Below are 18,057 nucleotides of genomic sequence, written 5' to 3' on the forward strand. Positions count from 1 at the left end.
AAGCTTTGTAATGCCTCGACCCTAATAAAGTGAGAGATGGTTGTGCACGAGGAGGAAGAGATAATGCAGACGGAATAGGACTCGGCGATGGAGCTCTCTATGGTCTCGATGGACCTCAACTTGCTCCACTGCCCCTTGTGCCTCCGCCCCTTGAAGCCTCCAGTGTAAGAGGTTCGAATACACCTCATTCGTTCGGCTGATCGAGCAAGGTGCAGGTTTCTTAATTGATGTGCTGTTCGATTGATTTGTGCATTGCAAGGGAGGGCACCTGGCCTGCGCGGACTGCCGCATCGAGCACCCCGGGAATAAGAGGTAGTGCCAGAAGTGCGAGCGCGGTGGTGGCTTCGACGTGCGGAACACGGCGGTGGACGCCGTCCTCTCCTCGGTGAGGGTGGAGTGCTCGCACAAAGGCTATAGGCTCTATGTCACTTACCACAAGCTCGCCGATCACCAGAGCGTGTGTCCGCTTGCACCCTGCAAATACCCCGTGCTCGTCTGTGGCTACGAAGGCCCGCCGCCGGCGCTCTCCAACCACATCAGCAGCGTGCATCCCATGCCCATGCACAGGATCCAGTACGACAAGGTGCTCCAGCTGCAAGTGCCACTGTCGGAGCCACGGCTCTTGCTATTCGTGGAGGAGGACGGTCGCGCATTTTTCTTGGTCGGTGGTGTGCTCGACATTGGTGCACCCATCGCCGTGTCGGTCGTCTGCATCAGAGCGGGGTTGTCCCCACTGCCGCACTATGTGGCCAAGCTATGGGCGAACGGCCCACCGGGGGAGCCCAAAGACAGGACCGACGCCGTCAAGGTGGAAATGAAGGTGACAAGTAGCAAGGATCCCGGCGACGTCGCCGTGCGCGAGCTGTTCTTCTTCACAGTTCTGCCCAAGCTGCTGGTGGGGCTAAGCTGGTGTCCCTCCACATTCAGATTGACAAGCTCATGTCCTAAATGATTCAACAATGCCTTCTGTTTATCTTAGTAATATGCTAATATAGGGGTTAGCTCGGTTTACTTTAGCTTAAGAGATGGTGGGCTTTGGTGGGGATGCAGCAATTACTTCAACATCAGATTAGCAGGTAAAGTAATTTTCAATAGTCAAACGAATATTTTGTGTCTGTTGGATATAAAGATCCTTTGTCTAAGAAGTATAACAACTTATAGGAAGTAAGTATAACAGCTTATATGCTTGTTTGTTCAGGAAGTGTTGCATACTTGTGCGAGTTGACATGACACATCGAAGTAGTACTACTCCCTCCGATCCTAATTTCTCTGCGCATAAGGATGGTCATAGTGGGAGTAACATAGGTGATAGCATCACACTTATCTAGACAAAATAGATGATGTGGCATGTAATATATGAAGAAAGAGAGGCATGTGGTAACATAGCTAGTTACTGTAACATCACACATATCGAAAAAAGATGAGTCTACAACCTAATAAATGGGGTAATGCATGACACAACACATATGTTACTACCCACTGTGGGGTAGTAACGTAGACTAGTAACATGTGCATGTTACTACTCTAAGTTACTCCACACTGTGACTAGTCTAAGTCGAGGCACGTATACCAAGGAGGGCCTGGTTGTGTCTATACTTGGACAACTCACCCGACTGTAGGCGCACTAGGCAGACGAAGCTCTTGTCGTGTTGGTGCCGTATGCGGCTCGTACATTAACCAAAACCTCGCGCCTCCATCTTAGCCTCCTCATTTTAAACTTATCTATCTCAAGGCCAAGGAGCAACGTGAAACCTATGATAGAGCCAATTGGATGGTTGAGAACACTACAATTCGTAGCTACATATGCGTGTGTGAGAGAGGATGAGTGCGTGTGTGCACCTCTTCTCTTCCTGTATAACGTACTAAACTCAGAGTACAAGTGTATGTGGGTGGCATTGACCTAGGGAGCTAGAGATGGTGTGTGCGAGAAGTCCCGAGAGATAGGTGTGTGCGTGGGAAAGAGGGAGAGAGATGATATGCGTCAATGTAATGCGTGTGAAAAAAAGACTAGTCCATAGCTCGCCACGAGGCTATTGATGTCGGACACCCCAATAACCATAAGATATGTATCCGACGGTGCCAGTTATTGCACGTACACGACAGTAGAAAAATAAGTACTACCATGGCATATGCTACACCACGGCCGAGAACACGTGCCCACGTTACGCCATCCGAGAATAGTGCCACACTTCGAAACTAGAACCGTCAATAAATTTTGAGCTTGCGTCTCGTCACATTCCAAATTACTACCACGCTATATTTAATTGCAAACCTGTTCACACCGATCACAACCTAAACAGTTTCCCACTTAGGAGCGTATTAGCAGTACTCGGTTATAAATACTATTGTATTATGCCAAGATGACTGCACATTCCTCCTCAACTCCTCATCCACAAAAAAATCAAGTCATTCAGCATCGTTCCTTTGTGTCTGCCATGGCTAGCGTGAGTTCTGGGTCGAGAGATTTCCACCAGGGAGAGACGGGCATGGAAGAGGAAGCACGAGAGATGTCCTGCCTCACCGTGAAAGCATTCGACATGTCCAGATGTGCAACAGTAGCAGCATAGAGGTCCCGCCACACCGCCGAAGTAGCATGGAGGTCCCGCCGCGCCGTCGATGTAGCAGACTGGTCCAGCCGTGCCGCAGAAGCAGCAGAAATGTCCCGCCGTGCCGCTGAAGCAGCACGGAGGTCCCGCCACGCCGCGACGGCCTAGGAAAATTTCTCACGGGCAGGCGAGGACTCTTACAGGCGCATGCTTGCGATCGTCCATAGCCAAGTGGATCAAATCTTCGGTTTGGCGAGTTTGCGGGACGAGGCTACCGGCGTCATCCGACAACTAGGGGAGGGCAATGCGAAGCTCCGGGCCGAGCGCGACCTGCTAAGGGCGAAGATCGCCGAAAGTGGGAAGCAGGCGGAGGAGACCGCTGCCTTCTTGCAGAGGACGGGCGTCATCGTCAAGAAACTTATGGATGAGAATGCCATGCTCCGCATCGAGCGCAAAAGGCTGGTGGAGGAAGCACGGGATGCTGCCAAGCAGCGTATTAAGGACATGAAACTGATGAAAGAGATCACCGCCGCTCGCCATGAGAACTAGTCTCCGCGACCTGCATCGCATAAAGAAAGTAGAGATCAGCGAGCCAGATAGTTGTATGAGTCTTCCTTCTTCTTTTTCCCTTGTGTATTTTGGGCGTAGTCGCATGTGGCTTTTTTAATTATCTTCCTATTATGTAAGACAATTATTATCCACTCTCGTCGTCCTTATATATATTCATCAATCTTGTTATAAGTCGCAGTAGATGCTATATAGGTCCGTCGGATCTTACATCAAGATCCGTGCAAAATTTTCTTTCCAGATTTTCTTTTTTGTCTCTTAAATCTCAATCGAGCGAGACATAGCCACGCCATTAAACAGAGGCTCGGGCACCATTAATGGAGACCTTGGGAGAGAGGTGGAAGGCAGATGGAGGTCAAAGGGCTCTCCTCTCAATAAGCACGCGTAGGGGTCTGATCGCACGCCTCCCGTACTCAAATAGCTACCCTACATGACGCATCCTAGCTAATAAAAAAAGGGGATGCGTGGCAGCACGTAAATGGTAAATAGAACACCCACGGTTTCAATAATACTTGTGTTTCCGATTGTAACGTGACAACACTTGTTCCAAAATGACTTTGTTGATCGTTAATGTGTGTGCCTTCGCAAATCAGATAGCAAAATTACCACAACATGTTGGTGCCATGTCATGACACCAAGCTAAGTTTCATGATTTTCATGCGTGTTTTGGATTTACAGGAATTAAAAAACCAAGTTTCTCAATGTTTCCAGCCGAGCCACGACGCCCAGATGTTTGAATTTCATTCCCATTTCTTACATGGGACCTAGAAATTTACCCAAGGACGCACATTTGATTTTTCAACCAGCCTTGGTGCACTGGAGCATGTGCTTCTATTTCAAATTTGAATTATGCACACAAAGGTGACCCTCCCTCTCAGAACCACGATCCTTCTTGAGAGAAGCTCCGGTTTGCAAGAAACTTATACCAAAACTGGTTCCTATTCTGCCAATTTTTTACCACAGCATGGTAGTACCATGACATGACACCATGCCAAGTTTCATGATTTTCAGGCATGTTTTGGATTTACAAGAATTTTAAAACCAAGTTTCTCAATGTTCTCGGCCGAGCCACAATGCCCAAATGTTTGAATTTCATTCCCATTTCTTGCATGGGACCTAGAAATTCACCCGAGGACACACATGTGATTTTTCAACCAACTTTAGTGCACGGGAGCATGTGCTTGTAGTTCAAATTTGAATTATGCACATTAAATGACCAAAAACTCAATTAATGTATAAAAAGGCCAAATGAACCCGGAATAATTCCAAAATTTAACAGGGCACTCATGTAGTTTTATGTTGCCTCTATAAAGAAACTCAAGGGGGGCCATGTATATTGTTTTGCTCTCAAAGGTGACACGTTCCCTCTCAGAACCACGAGCCTTCTTGAGAGAAGCTCCGGATTGCAAGAAGCTTATACCAAAACTTGTTCCTATTTGGCCAATTTTTTTACCACAGCATGGTAGTACCATGACATGACACCGTGTCAAGTTTCATGATTTCCAGGCGTGTTTTGGATTTACAAGAATTTAAAACCAAGTTTCTCAATGTTCTCGGCTGAGCCACGATGCCTATATGTTTGAATTTCATTCCCATTTCATGCATGGGACGTAGAAATTCACCCGAGGACACACATGTGATTTGTCAACCAACTTTGGTGCACGGGAGCATGTGCTTGTAGCTCAGATTTTAATTATGCACATTAAATGAGCAGAAACTCAATTAATGTATAAAAAAGGCCAAACAAACCTGGAATAATTCCAAAATTTAGCAGGGCACTCATGTAGTTCTATGTTGCCCCTATAAAGAAACTCAAGGGGTGTCAGCATATATTGTTTCGCACTCAAAGGTGACACGTTCCCTCTCAGAACCACGAGCCTTCTTGAGAGAAGCTCCGGTTTGCAAGAAGATTATACCAAAACTTGTTCCTATTCGGCCAATTTTTTTACCACAACATGGTAGTACCATGACATGACACCGTGCCAAGTTTCATGATTTCCAGGCGTGTTTTGGATTTACAAGAATTTTAAAACCAAGTTTCTAAATATTCTCGGCCGAGCCACGATGCCCAGATGTTTGAATTTCATTCCCATTTCTTGCATGGGACCTACAAATTCACCCGAGGACACACATGTGATTTTTCAACCAACTTTGGTGCACAGGAGCATGTGCTTGTAGTTCAAATTTCAGTTATGCACATTAAATGACCAGAAACTCAATTAATGTATAAAAAAGGCCAAATGAACCTGGAATAATTCCCAAATTTAACAAGGCACTCATGTAGTTCTATGTTGCCTCTTTAAAGAAACTCAAGGGGGGTAGCGTATATTGTTTCGCACTCAAAGGTGACACGTTCCCTGTCAGAACCACGAGCCTTCTTGAGAGAAGCTCCGGTTTGCAAGAATCTTATACCAACATTTGTTCCAATTCGGCCAATTTTTTACCACAGCTTGGTATAGTACCATGACATGACACCATGCCAAGTTTCATGATTTTCAGGCGTGTTTTGGATTTACATGAATTTTAAAACCAAGTTTCTCAATGTTCTCGGCCGAGTCACGACGCCAAGATGTTTGAATTTCATTCCCATTTCTTGCATGGGACCAAGAAATTCGCCCAAGGACACACATGTGATTTTTCAACCAACTTTGGTGCACCGGAGCATGTGCTTGCAGTTCAAATTTGCATTATGCACATTAAATGTCCAAAAACTCAATTAACGTATAAAAAAGGCCAAACGAACCCAGAGTAATTCCAAAATTTAACAGGGCACTCATATAGTTCTATGTTGCCTCTGTAAAGAAAATCAGGGGGGAGGCAGCGTATATCATTTCGCACACAAAGGTGACACATTCCCTCTCGGAACCACGAGGCTTGTTGAGAGAATCTCCGGTTTCGCAAGAAGCTTATACCAAAACTTGTCCCAATTCAGCCAAAAAATATACATATGAAAACATGGTTTAGATTATCCCGAACATCTCGCTACCTAGACCAATGCACTCTGATTTGAATTCAACATAAAATGGATACAAATATTTGAATTGGAGATCGTATGGTACATGTAGTTCATAGTGAAATATGATTACTGCTATATGCATGTATTTTGTTATCAAGGTAATATTTAAATTATTGTATAACTTGACAACAATTGTATTCAAATAAGGAAAATTGATTCAAATTTAGTACATATGGTAGACGACAATATATATGTTCATAGGGTGGAGTAAAATGTTCATATATGATGGAAGATCAAAATGTAGGACTACATCCATTATAAACCACAAGGTCACCTAACGATATATTCGAATTCAACATAACATGGATTCAAAAATTGAAATTCGAGATCCTAGCATTTGTAATCATATAAAAAGGGACATGACTCTTTCTTTTGGTGGGAATTGATTTGTTTTTTGTTGTTGTTGAGGGAAGTGCGAATCGATTTGGTATTGTACAAGGTAATCTTTTTTCTCCCGATTTTTTTACATTTTTCTTATATTTTTTTCGATGACATCTATAGCAATATAATAAAAGGGGACATGACTCTCTTGTGTCTTGTATGAATTGTTTTTTGTACACGTTAAGTTTGTTCTGCTGAACTAGGAATCCGCGCCTTGTTATCCCGAATTTTTCAAGCTCGAATATATTTTGTCTCATCTGCTTTGAAACTCCCGCCTCTTCAACCCGCGCCGCGCCTTGTTATCCCGAAATTTCGACCCGCGCAAAAACTCCCTCCTCATCCGAAATCGGTCCCGTAGCCCAGACATGTGAAATCCCCCTTCTACCCATCAGTCAGAAATGCCAGCTCGATGTCGCGGTGTCAAAACCGGTGGGGGTACGCTGGTAACTTACCCTACATTTCGGACAAGCGTGTCCCTAAGACATGGCTCCCCCTACCTTCCCCTTCATCCCCCCCATTCGTAAACTGAGGCCGCCAAAACCCGCGAAACCCCACGCTCCTCCATCGGCCTCCCAACCGCCGCCTAGCCGGAGACTCTTCCCTGACGACATCGTCCACCGCAACATCTCGCTGTCAATCATCGACCACACCGGATGAGGATCCGTCGTCGATCTCGTCGTCCCGCCGGATCAGTCGCCCCGTCCTCCACCTCCAAGGAGCTGCCCCGACGTTCGCCTCATCTATCGCGCCACCTCCATCACCACAGCGTCGTCTTGACCTGCCCCACCAGAACCGCAGCACCCTCACCAATTCTTTTGATGAAGCCGAGGCCCACTCGGCGCCACCAAGGAGGTTCTGCACTCACTGCTGCATTTTATCCTTTATTCGATCTCACGAGGCTACCGGTGCTCGATACCGAGCAGCCATGGCGCGTCTCCATCGATCGCGCCATCGCCGGCCACTTCACCCACGGCGTCTCTCCCCCATGTCGTTGCTTCCTCGATGGCGATTTCCACACCGGCACTAGCTACAGCCGCTCCTTGCTCTCGCTCGCGCTGCTACTGCTGCTCTGGCTCTCGCTCGCGCTGCGGCTCTTTCCTTGCTGTCGGTCGTGCTGCTGCATTGCTCTTGCTTTCGTTCATGCTGCTACTCTTCTCTGCTATTGTTGTCGGTCGCGCTGCTGCTCCGCTCTTGCTCTCGTTCATGCTGCTGCTCTGCTCCTGCTCTCGCTCGCGCTGCTCCTACTGCTACTGCACGACCTCCGACAGCTACATGAGTTGCTGCTTTATCACTTGCTCGTGGGGCTGCTGCACAACTTGCTCTCTGCTAGTGCATTCCCTGCTAGAGCGTCTGCTGATTTAGGTCACTGCTTCTCTGCTACTAGTGCTCGAACGCCCTAAATATCTATTGCAATGCTCTGCTACTAGTTCAATCAGTTTCGACAGTAAAATTCAGTTTCGACTGTAAAGTTCAGTTTCTTCAGTTAAGTTCAGAGTGAACAGAATTTACAGCATCTGTCGGAGCGGCCGTGGCGCGGCTGATGCATTTTACATCTAGCACTTTTTGGTGTTGTATTTTACATCATCTATTGCAGATGATATTAGAGTCCCACTTCGGATTAACGTTGTCTGTCTTGTCCTGCTTCAGCCTCGCCGCCGTACACCTCACCGGAGCTGCTCCAATGACAGAACCATCCATCACAGCGGAGCAGTACCCTCGGCGCCGTTTCCAGAGGCCTCGGATCTTCTTCCCCGCCTCCGACAGTCACACCAGCATCACCATCCTCCACGTCCAACCCAATGATGCTGAGATTGACAAGGCTATGCCAAAGAGGTTGTACTCTTGTTGCATCACTTTGTTACTCTGCATTCATGTCGATCCCTCCGGGATCCTTTGCTATGGAACTACTATGGTACTACTATTCATGCATTTGCTTAGAAGGAGTGGAGCAAAGCAAAACTGGATGATTATTTTCCTTTGGTGTCTCTTTCAAAGAAAAAACATAGGAATTTTAATATCCACTTGGACGTCCTTTTCAAATTAATATGCATGAAGATAAGGACTAATTGCATTACTAGCATAATAAGATTCTTATTTTTTTTATTTTCACGTGGTTTGACTTTAATTTGACCATGTTTCTCCATTCCTGTGTTCTTCCAATTTATGTGAACCAAACACCTAGGTTGACAGAAATCCTATGTTTCCAAATGCTCTGTTTTGAACGTGCATTCCTATCCTATTCATGTGTTTTTCCTGTCCCTGCGTTTATAGAATCCTCCAATTCTAAGGAGCGCTTATAGATTTACTTCATTTTCAGATAGGCATCAAAGAAAACTCTCTGTGTTATGTCCTGCTCCTGCCGTGCCGTCATCCACCCCACCCGAGATGCACCATCGACAGAAGCGTTCATTGTAGCAGAGATTCCCCCTGCAGACTTTCTTTCACTGCCTCAGATCATCTTCCGCATTGCCAGCAGCCACGCCAACTGCATTACCATCATCGACTGAGCAGATGAACCTGAGGAGTAGACAGTTCCGGAAGAGAGGTCGCAGTCTTTTGTGTTTGCTTACGTTATACATCGGTTATTATTACCTGCTACTTTATCGTTCAAACTTGAGTTTTAAAATGCTCGTGGGTCTCATATCGAGGTAGCAAGAAATACTATCTATCTACTATCTGATTCATCTGGGGTCTTCTATGTGATTCATGTCGGGTGGGCAACAAATAGTAGATGATCCATTCTCTATCTTTTTTAAAACTGAAGCTATAATCTACCTGCTATCATTAGTTTTGGATCTATCCACTCTTTTCTACCATCAATCTTGATTTCTGCATGCACCCCTTTGGCCTTACAAAATCTAACTATTTTTTAATATGCATGTCAGTTATTGTACACAATCATACTGAACATGTAGAGAAAAGGAGAAGACCATTGCGTGGGAATATAATGTCAGGCAGACGCCGCTCCATGGTGGGAGAAGTGCCCCCTCCTGCCATTCCAGATTGTATTCCAGAGGAAGATAACTGTTTAGATGGGGATTCAGAGGGAGCCGACCACTCCTACTTACCACCTGAGGTGTTTGCTCTAACCTGGCATGCTGATGTTGGTCATATCATGCATATGGCGCCTCGCATTGCATACATTATACATTTTATATATCATCATCTTAGTTTAGATTTGCTTTGTGTGAATGCCACCTGTTTGGTTTCTATATCATAGTCCCACTGTTCCTAAATATCTATCTTTTTATAGATTTCAACAAGTGACTACATACGGAGCAAAATGAGTGAATCTACACTCTAAAATATGTGTGTCGGCGTTCTGGGAACGGGGGTCCCCAGACTTGCGTGCCTGCGGCCCGCATCGTGGCTCCACCAGCGGCCCTGTACGACCCATCTTCACCAGCAAACACCCAAGACCCTCGCGAGGGGCCAAGCCTAGCAAGGAGGACGACACAAGACCTCCTCAGGGGCGGCCTCACCAGGTTGGCTCACGAGGGGCGGAGAGATCAAGGCAAGGGACACCTCGCGAGGTTCCTGTGACGCAAGCCATGACGACTAGAGCCAGGCGGGCGCCAGCGCGCGTAGTGTCCTCGTTTCATCTTTGGTGCTAAAGAGGCAAGCACATGCGAGGAGTCCCGAGGCATCAGGCAAAGGTTTCCATATTGGTGCAACAAGACCAAGACCAGTAGGACAGCAGGACGGAGGTCACCGTGGAGCCCAAGACGGCGTCACCACTAGAGCCTTTGGCAGGCGAAGACTACTTTTGTCAGGATAGCTTGTACTAGCTATCCCCCTTCAAACTGGCCATTGTGGGATCCCTTCCCGCCTAATATTTGGGAAGAGTACCAGGGCCTCCACAAATAGGACTAGCCACCACCATAGAAAGGGGAGATTAGACCCAGATCATCCCGAACCACACAAGTTCACCAAGCACAAGAGCACCTCTCCTCAGGAGGCTGTTCTTCCCTTGTAACTGTTCATCCTCAGCCCAAGAGGCAATCCACCACACCACACTGGAGTAGGGTATTACACCACAATGGTGGCCTGAACCAGTATAAATCTCGTGTCTCTCGTTCTTTGGGTTCGTGGAGCTAGGCCGTGAGATCATACTGAGTGTGCGAGCTAGAGAGGAGGATAGATCTTTGTGCGCACCCCGGTGTTCGAACCTCAAGGGTTTTGCCGGAACCCGAAATCCGACATTTGGCGCGCTAGGCAGGGGTGCGTCGGAGCTTCTCTTCCTCCCGTTGATCCATCGACACTCCTCGGTTCCAATGTCTGGTGACCCGAGGACCAACGTCGACCGCTGGGCGGCATGGCCGGCCCGGGCGGCGCCGTCCACCCAAGAAGACCACAACCCTGTGCCCCAGGCGGCACGCGCACCGCCGAACGCTGCGGGGCGTGGGCTGCGCGGTCAGAAGCCATTCACCCTTACTCCACGACAAGCACGGGCAGCCGCAAGGGCCTAAAGCCACGGCGTGGCCTCAGCGCCGCACACCTGACGGGAGCAAGCGAACATGAGGGCCGCACTCACGGTGGCTCGGGAGCTGCTGCAGTGCCGGCTGATGGAGAGCGGCCGGGACACATTGCTGGAGCGCGTCGCCGAGCTACTAGACGCCGCGGCCTCAGGAGCGCCACCCTTCTGCTCCCTGCTCATGCCTCAAGCCACGGCCGGATCGCATGTTGGGCCTCGTCACGCCCGCGTGCCCCCAGGAGCGCCAGAAGGCTTCATCAACACCGGTGCGATTAGCAGCACAGGACGCCCAATCGCACCCGCACCACCCCCGATGACCGCGCACACCCTTCCATGGCTGGCGCTCACTTCTCGCGAGGCCCTCTCGGGCATATCGGCAAGCCCCTCAGAAGCTCACGACCCCGCAAGCCGGTCGGGAACTGGCCCTGACTAAGGTAAAACTGCAGCAGTAAGTTCGCCACAGGACTCACGGGCTCGTAAAAACACATTTCAGGCTTGGCCAAAGAAATAGAGGAGATAATCTGTTTACATGAGGGGCTCCCCCTCCCAAAATGCTCTTACAACTTTCAGGGCCACGCCCAAATTTTCACTTACAGGGTCATCAACGAGGAAGCATGGGCTCAATCGGACATATCCCTCGCCGCGTCCTCTGGGTCACCCTCAGACGTGTCGCTGGCATCGTCATCATCATCGCTGGCATCACCGTCCTCGTCGTCGGCATCACTACCACCATTGCCGGCGTCGCCCGCACCATCGTCGACCACGTCGCCTTCATCCGCAGTGACCACCACCGCGTCATCCTCGGAGGTGAAGGCCCTGACTAGAGCATCCACGTTGTCCTCCACCCAGCGCGCCAGGTCGCCCCGGATGGCCTCGGGCACAGGGGCAATGGCGGCGTCAAAGTCGAAGTTAGGGTAGGTGTTCTGGAGGTGGCTGAAGACGTGGGAGAATGCGCGCTTGAGCAGGCCGCGGCTCCTCTCCTCAACAAGCACGTGAGCCCTCTCGGATCGATTCTCCAGGCGTGTCACCATGTCGGTGAAGAAAAGGAGGTGGCTGGCATATTTGTTCGAGTGGGGATGAGGTGCATCTTCATCGCAGATGGTGCCCAACGCCGCGTTGGTTCTGACCCTGAGGATTTGGAGCATGGGGGCGTGCTCGCGCTGCAGCATCCGCCACCGGAGCGCATCCTCCCTGCTCTGCTGCGCGGAGGACTCGGCGCTGGCGACCCACTTCTGAAGGGAAAGTAGCTCGGCACTAGAGGAAGCCAGCTCAGCTTGCACTAAGGTTAGTGCGGCTGCGGAGGCTTTCTTGCGATGTTCCTCCTTAGTCAACCCTGACCTGAGGGCATTAGTCCTACCCACCGCTTCAGCCTCCACGAGCTCCAACTTCAGGTGGTACCTGCCCTCAAGATCCACGCGAGCCTCGGCCACCCGGCGGTTGACCTCCTCCTGAGCCCTGGCCTTGCACGCACCGACAACCTCCTCTGCTTGGGCGACCTGGCGCTCCCTCGTATCCAACCGCTCAAGCTCAAGGCTGCGCTCCGTGGCTTCCAGCGCCAGTGCTTCCTCGCGCTTCAGGATCTCTTCCTCCTCGGTAGGCGTCCCCTTCATCGATGCTAGGGCGGCCTTGCGCGCTTCCACTTGCTGCTCCAAGGAGGCGCTCCAGGCCTGGAGATCCCACGCGCGTTTCTCTACGATCTTGCAGCAACGATCGGCTTCCCGGCCATCTTCCAAGGCTCGAGCACAGGCCTCTCGCGAGGCTGCAAGAGACGCCTCGGCCTTTGCATTGTCAAGCTCGCGCTGGTGCCACCCGAGGTTGATGGCCACCTTCATCTTGTGCCGCTCCTCCATCAGCCAAAGACCCTCGGCCTCGAGGCGCGCGTCTACATCCACAAGTTCTCCACCAAGCCCGCTCATCGCGACCATCGCCTCCTGAAAGAGCTCATGGCGGACGACACTCTGTTCGTGTGCAGATTTGAGTGTGCAGCCGATTCCGTCCTCCGCAGCAGGGGTCGCTGAAGGGGCCTGAAGCGGATCGCTCCCTCCCAGCAGGGGGTTGGGGCTGGCACTTCCCCGATCATCATCTAGGCCACGACGGAGGCCTGGACGGGGGAGGGTCCAATGCTCGAGGTAGAAGCCAAGATCGGAGCCATCCAGCTGCCGTCCACAACTAGAGGAGGAGCCCTTGGCACAATCGTTGCACCCCGACGAGGCCACGAAGAAGAGACGGCAGGAGCGCGGGTTCGAGGCACAAAGCAGCGTATCTGCCTCTCCAGCCAACCTCACGCCAGGGGAAACATGCTGGCTTGGGGCGCTCAAGGCCAGCGAAAGACTCGAGGTAGGAGGAGGTTGCTTCACAAGAGGCTTCATGATACGTCTCCAACGTATCTATAATTTTTGATTGCTCCATGCTATATTATCTACTGTTTTGGGCAATATTGGTCTTTATTTTCCACTTTTATATTACTTTTGGGACTAACCTATTAACCGGGGGCCCAGCCCAGATTTGCTGTTTTTTTGCCTATTTCAGTGTTTCAAAGAAAAGGAATATCAAACGAAGTCGAAACGGAACGAAATCAACTGGAGAAGTTATTTTTGGAAGGAAAGCAACCCAGGGAACTTGGAGTGCACGTCAAGGGAGACACGGGCTGCCCACGAGGGTGGGGGGCGCGCCCACCCCCCTAGGGCGCGCCCCTGCCTCGTGGGGCCCCCGTGGCTCCTCCGACGTACTTTCTGCACCCATATATATCGTCGTACCCTAAAACTTCCAGGACGGAGATTAGATCGGGAGTTCCGCCGCGACAAGCCTCCATAGCCACCAAAAACCAATCTAGACCCGTTCCGGCACCCTGCCGGAGGGGGGGATCCCTCACCGGTGCCCATCTTCATCATCCCGGCGCTCTCCATGACGAGGAGGGAGTAGTTCTCCCTCGGGGCTGAGGGTATGTACCAGTAGCTATGTGTTTGATCTCTCTCTCTCTCTCTCGTGTTCTTGATTCGGCACGATCTTGATGTATCGCAAGCTTTGCTATTATAGTTGGATCTTATGTTTCTCCTCCCCCTCTTCTCTCTTGTAATGAATTGAGTTTCCCCTTTCAAGTTATCTTATCGGATTGAGTCCTTAAAGATTTGAGAACACTTGATGTATGTCTTGCGTGGGATACCTGTGGTGACAATGGGGTATTCTATGATCCACTTGACGTATGTTTTTGTGATCAACTTGCGGGTTCCGTGACCTTGGGAACCTATGCATAGGGGTTGGCACACGTTTTCGTCGTGATTATCCGGTAGAAACTTTGGGGCACTCTTTGAGGTCCTTTGTGTTGGTTGAATAGATGAATCTGAGATTGTGTGACTCATATCATATAATCATACCCACGGATACTTGAGGTGACATTGGAGTATCTAGGTGACATTAGGGTTTTGGTTGATTTGTGTCTTAAGGTGTTATTCTAGTACGAACTCTAGGGCTGTTTGTGACACTTATAGGAATAGCCCAACGGATTGATTGGAAAGAATAACTTTGAGGTGGTTTCGTACCCTACCATAATCTCTTCGTTCGTTCTCCGCTATTAGTGACTTTGGAGTGACTCTTTGTTGCATGTTGAGGGATAGTTATGTGATCCAATTATGTTATTATTGTTGAGAGGACTTACACTAGTGAAAGTATGAACCCTAGGCCTTGTTTCCTATCATTTCAATACCGTTTACGCTCACTTTTATCACTTGCTACCTTGCTGTTTTTATTATTTCAGATTACAAATACCTTTATCTACCATCCATATACCACTTGTATCACCATCTCTTCGCCGAACTAGTGCACCTATACAATTTACCATTGTATTGGGTGTGTTGGGGACACAAGAGACTCTTTGTTATTTGGTTGCAGGGTTGCTTGAGAGAGACCATCTTCATCATACGCCTCCTACGGATTGATAAACCTTAGGTCATCCACTTGAGGGAAATTTGCTACTGTCCTACAAACCTCTGCACTTGGAGGCCCAACAACGTCTACAAGAAGAAGGTTGTGTAGTAGACGTCAAGCTCTTTTCTGGCGCCGTTGCCGGGGAGGTGAGTGCTTGAAGGTATATCTTTAGATCTTGCAATCGAGTCTTTTAGTTTCTTGTTTTATCACTAGTTTAGTTTATAAAATAAAACTATAAAAAATGGAATTGAGTTTGTCTCATACACTTCACCTTTTTAATATCTTCTGTGAGTATGATGGAAAGGATAATTGTGCTCAAGTGCTAGAAGAAGAAATCTATAAAATGTTTGGCACTAACTATTTGAATGATGAGCATGATTGCAATGTTGTTAGTATGAATTCCTTGAATATCCATGATGCTAATGATATGCAAAGCCACATGCTTGGGGAAGCTATGTTTGATGAAGATGATATTTTTTGTCCCCCAAGTTCTGATGAGCAAATTTATTATGATGAAAGCATGCCTCCTATTTATGATGATTATATTGATGAAAGTGGATTTGGAGAGGCCATGACTTTAATTTGTGATGAATCCACTATTCGGGAAGAGGTTCCAATTGATTATGAGAACAAAGTTGCTATCTATGATGATTATTGTGATGACTTGTATGCTATAAAGAATAATGATATCCATGAAACTTGTCATCATGATTTTAGTTTTCAATTGGATTATGCCTCACATGATAATTATTTTGTTGAGTTTGCTCCCACTACTATTCAAGAGAAGAATTTTTCTTATGTGGAGAGTAATAAAATTTCTATGCTTGTAGATAATGAAAGGAATGCTTTAGGTGCTGGTTATATTGTTGAATTCATTCATGATGCTATTGAAAATTATTATGGGGGAGGAATATGTGCTTGTAGGAATTGCAATAACATCAAGTTTCCTCTCTATGTGCTTAAAATTTTGAAGTTATACTTGTTTTGCTTTCCTATGCAAGTTGATTCTTGTTCCCATAAGTTGTTTGCTCACAAAATCCCTATGCATAGGAAGTGGGCTAGACTTAAATGTTCTAGTCATATTCTTCATGATGCTCTCTTTATGTTTCAATTCTTATCTTCTATATGAGCATCATTGAAATCATCATGCCTAGCTAGGGGCGTTAAACGATAGTGCTTGTTGGGAGGCAACCCAACTTTACTTTTGTTCCTTTCTTTTTTCTCCTGTTTAGTAATAAATAATTCATCTAGCCTCTGTTTAGATGTGGTTTTATTCTTTTAATTAGTGTTTGTGCCAAGTAGAACCGTTGGGAAGACTTGGGAAGAGTCTTGTTGATCATGCTGTAAAAAATAGAAACTTTAGCGCTCACGAGAATTGCTGCCATTTTTATTTGGAGAGTGATATTTAGTTAATTATTTTTGCAGATGATTAATAAATAAATTCCTCAGGTCCAGAAATTTATTTGAGAATTTTATGAGTTTCATAAGTATACGTTTGATCCATATTACTACAGACTGTTTTGTTTTTGACAGATTCTGTTTTTCATGTGTTGTTTACTTATTTTGATGAATCTATGGCTAGTAAAATAGTTTATAAACCATAGAGAAGTTGGAATACAGTAGGTTTAACACCATTATAAATAAAGAATGAGTTCATTACAGTACCTTGAAGTGGTGATTTATTTTCTTATACTAACGGAGCTTACGAGTTTTCTGTTAAGTTTTGTGTTGTGAAGTTTTCAAGTTTTGGGTAAGGATTCAATAGACTATGGAATAAGGAGTGGAAAGAGCCTAAGCTTGGGGATGCCCGAGGCACCCCAAGGTAATATTCAAGGATAGCCAAGAGCCTAAGCTTGGGGATGCCCCGGAAGGCATCCCCTCTTTTGTGTTCGTTCATCGGTAACTTTACTTGGAGCTATATTTTTATTCGCCACATGATATGTGTTTTGCTTGGAGCGTCAATTTATTTTGTTAAGATTTGCTTGCTGTTATTTATAATAATGTTTTGCATCTTTTATTTCAATAAAAGTGGCATTAATAGTCTTTACTATGCCTATGTTACAAGTATACATGTTGCTGTTTGAAAACAGAAAGTTTACCGCTGTTGCAATAATTCCCTAGAAAAGTCAGAATGTGATAAAATGTTGAAACCTTTTGCATATTAAGCTCTGATAAATTTACCACAGTGGGAATTTTCTTTCATAATTTTTGGAGCTAGGGAAGTATGGATGTTGCAGCATTCTTTACAGACTATCCTGTTTAGGCAGATTGCTGTTATGTTTGCATTGTTTGCATATGTTTGCTTCTCTAATGATTCTATTTGAGGATAGGACCATTAAATATGCAGAGGAATTTAGTATGCAATGTTGAATAATAATTTTAGTGATTTTCTACAGTAGAGTATGATAAGGTTTTTGCAATGGTTTATACTAACTTATCTCACGAGTCCTTGTTGAGTTTTGTGTGGATGAACCTTTTGAGATTTTGGGAGACCGTGATATGAGAGGAATTAAGGAGACACAAAATCTCAAGCTTGGGGATTCCCAAGGAACCCCAAGATAATATTTCAAGAAGTCTCAAGCATCTAAGCTTGGGGATTCCCCGGTTGGCATCCCACCTTTCTTCTTCAGCAATTATCGGTTAGTATCGGTTGATCCTAAGTTTTTGCTTCTTCACATGATGTTTGTCATTCGTAGATGCCATTTTCTTTTGCTTTGCTTGCTGTTTGAATAAAATACCAAGATCTGAAATTCTTAAATGTTAGAGAGTCTTCACATAGTTGCATAATTATTCGACTACTCATTGATCTTCACTTATATCTTTCGGAGTAGTTTGTCATTTGCTCTTGTGCTTCACTTATATCTTTTAGAGCATGGTGGTAGTTTTATTTTGAAGAAATATATGAACTCTCATGCTTCACTTAGATTATTTTGAGAGTCTTAATAGCATGGTAATTTTCTTAAAATCCTAATATGCTAGGTATTCAAGAATAATAAAATTCTCTTATGAGTGTGTTGAATACTAAGAGAAGTTTGATACTTGATGATTGTTTTGAGATATGGAGGTAATAATATCAAAGTCGTGCTAGTTGAGTAGTTGTGAAATTGAGAAATGCTTGTGTTGAAGTTTGCAAATCCCGTAGCATGCAC

The 18,057-nt window shown here is 46.7% G+C and overlaps 1 protein-coding gene across 1 annotated transcript; it reads left to right on the forward strand.

The window, feature by feature from the left end:
- Positions 1–553: 553 nt before the first annotated feature.
- LOC125509385 (uncharacterized) lies at positions 554–952 on the forward strand. Its single transcript, XM_087523527.1, has one exon. The coding sequence runs from the start codon at positions 554–556 to the stop codon at positions 950–952; it is 399 nt and encodes a 132-aa protein (XP_087379653.1).
- Positions 953–18,057: the final 17,105 nt, after the last annotated feature.

Source organism: Triticum urartu, chromosome 5A (assembly GCF_056163025.1).
Source record: "Triticum urartu cultivar PI428250 chromosome 5A, HENAU_Tu73, whole genome shotgun sequence".
NCBI classification, from domain to species: Eukaryota; Viridiplantae; Streptophyta; class Magnoliopsida; order Poales; family Poaceae; genus Triticum; species Triticum urartu.

Coding starts and splice junctions, on each gene's coding strand:
- LOC125509385 (XM_087523527.1), top strand. CDS start 554: ATGCCCATGCACAGGATCCAGTACGACAAGGTGCTCCAGCTGCAAGTG.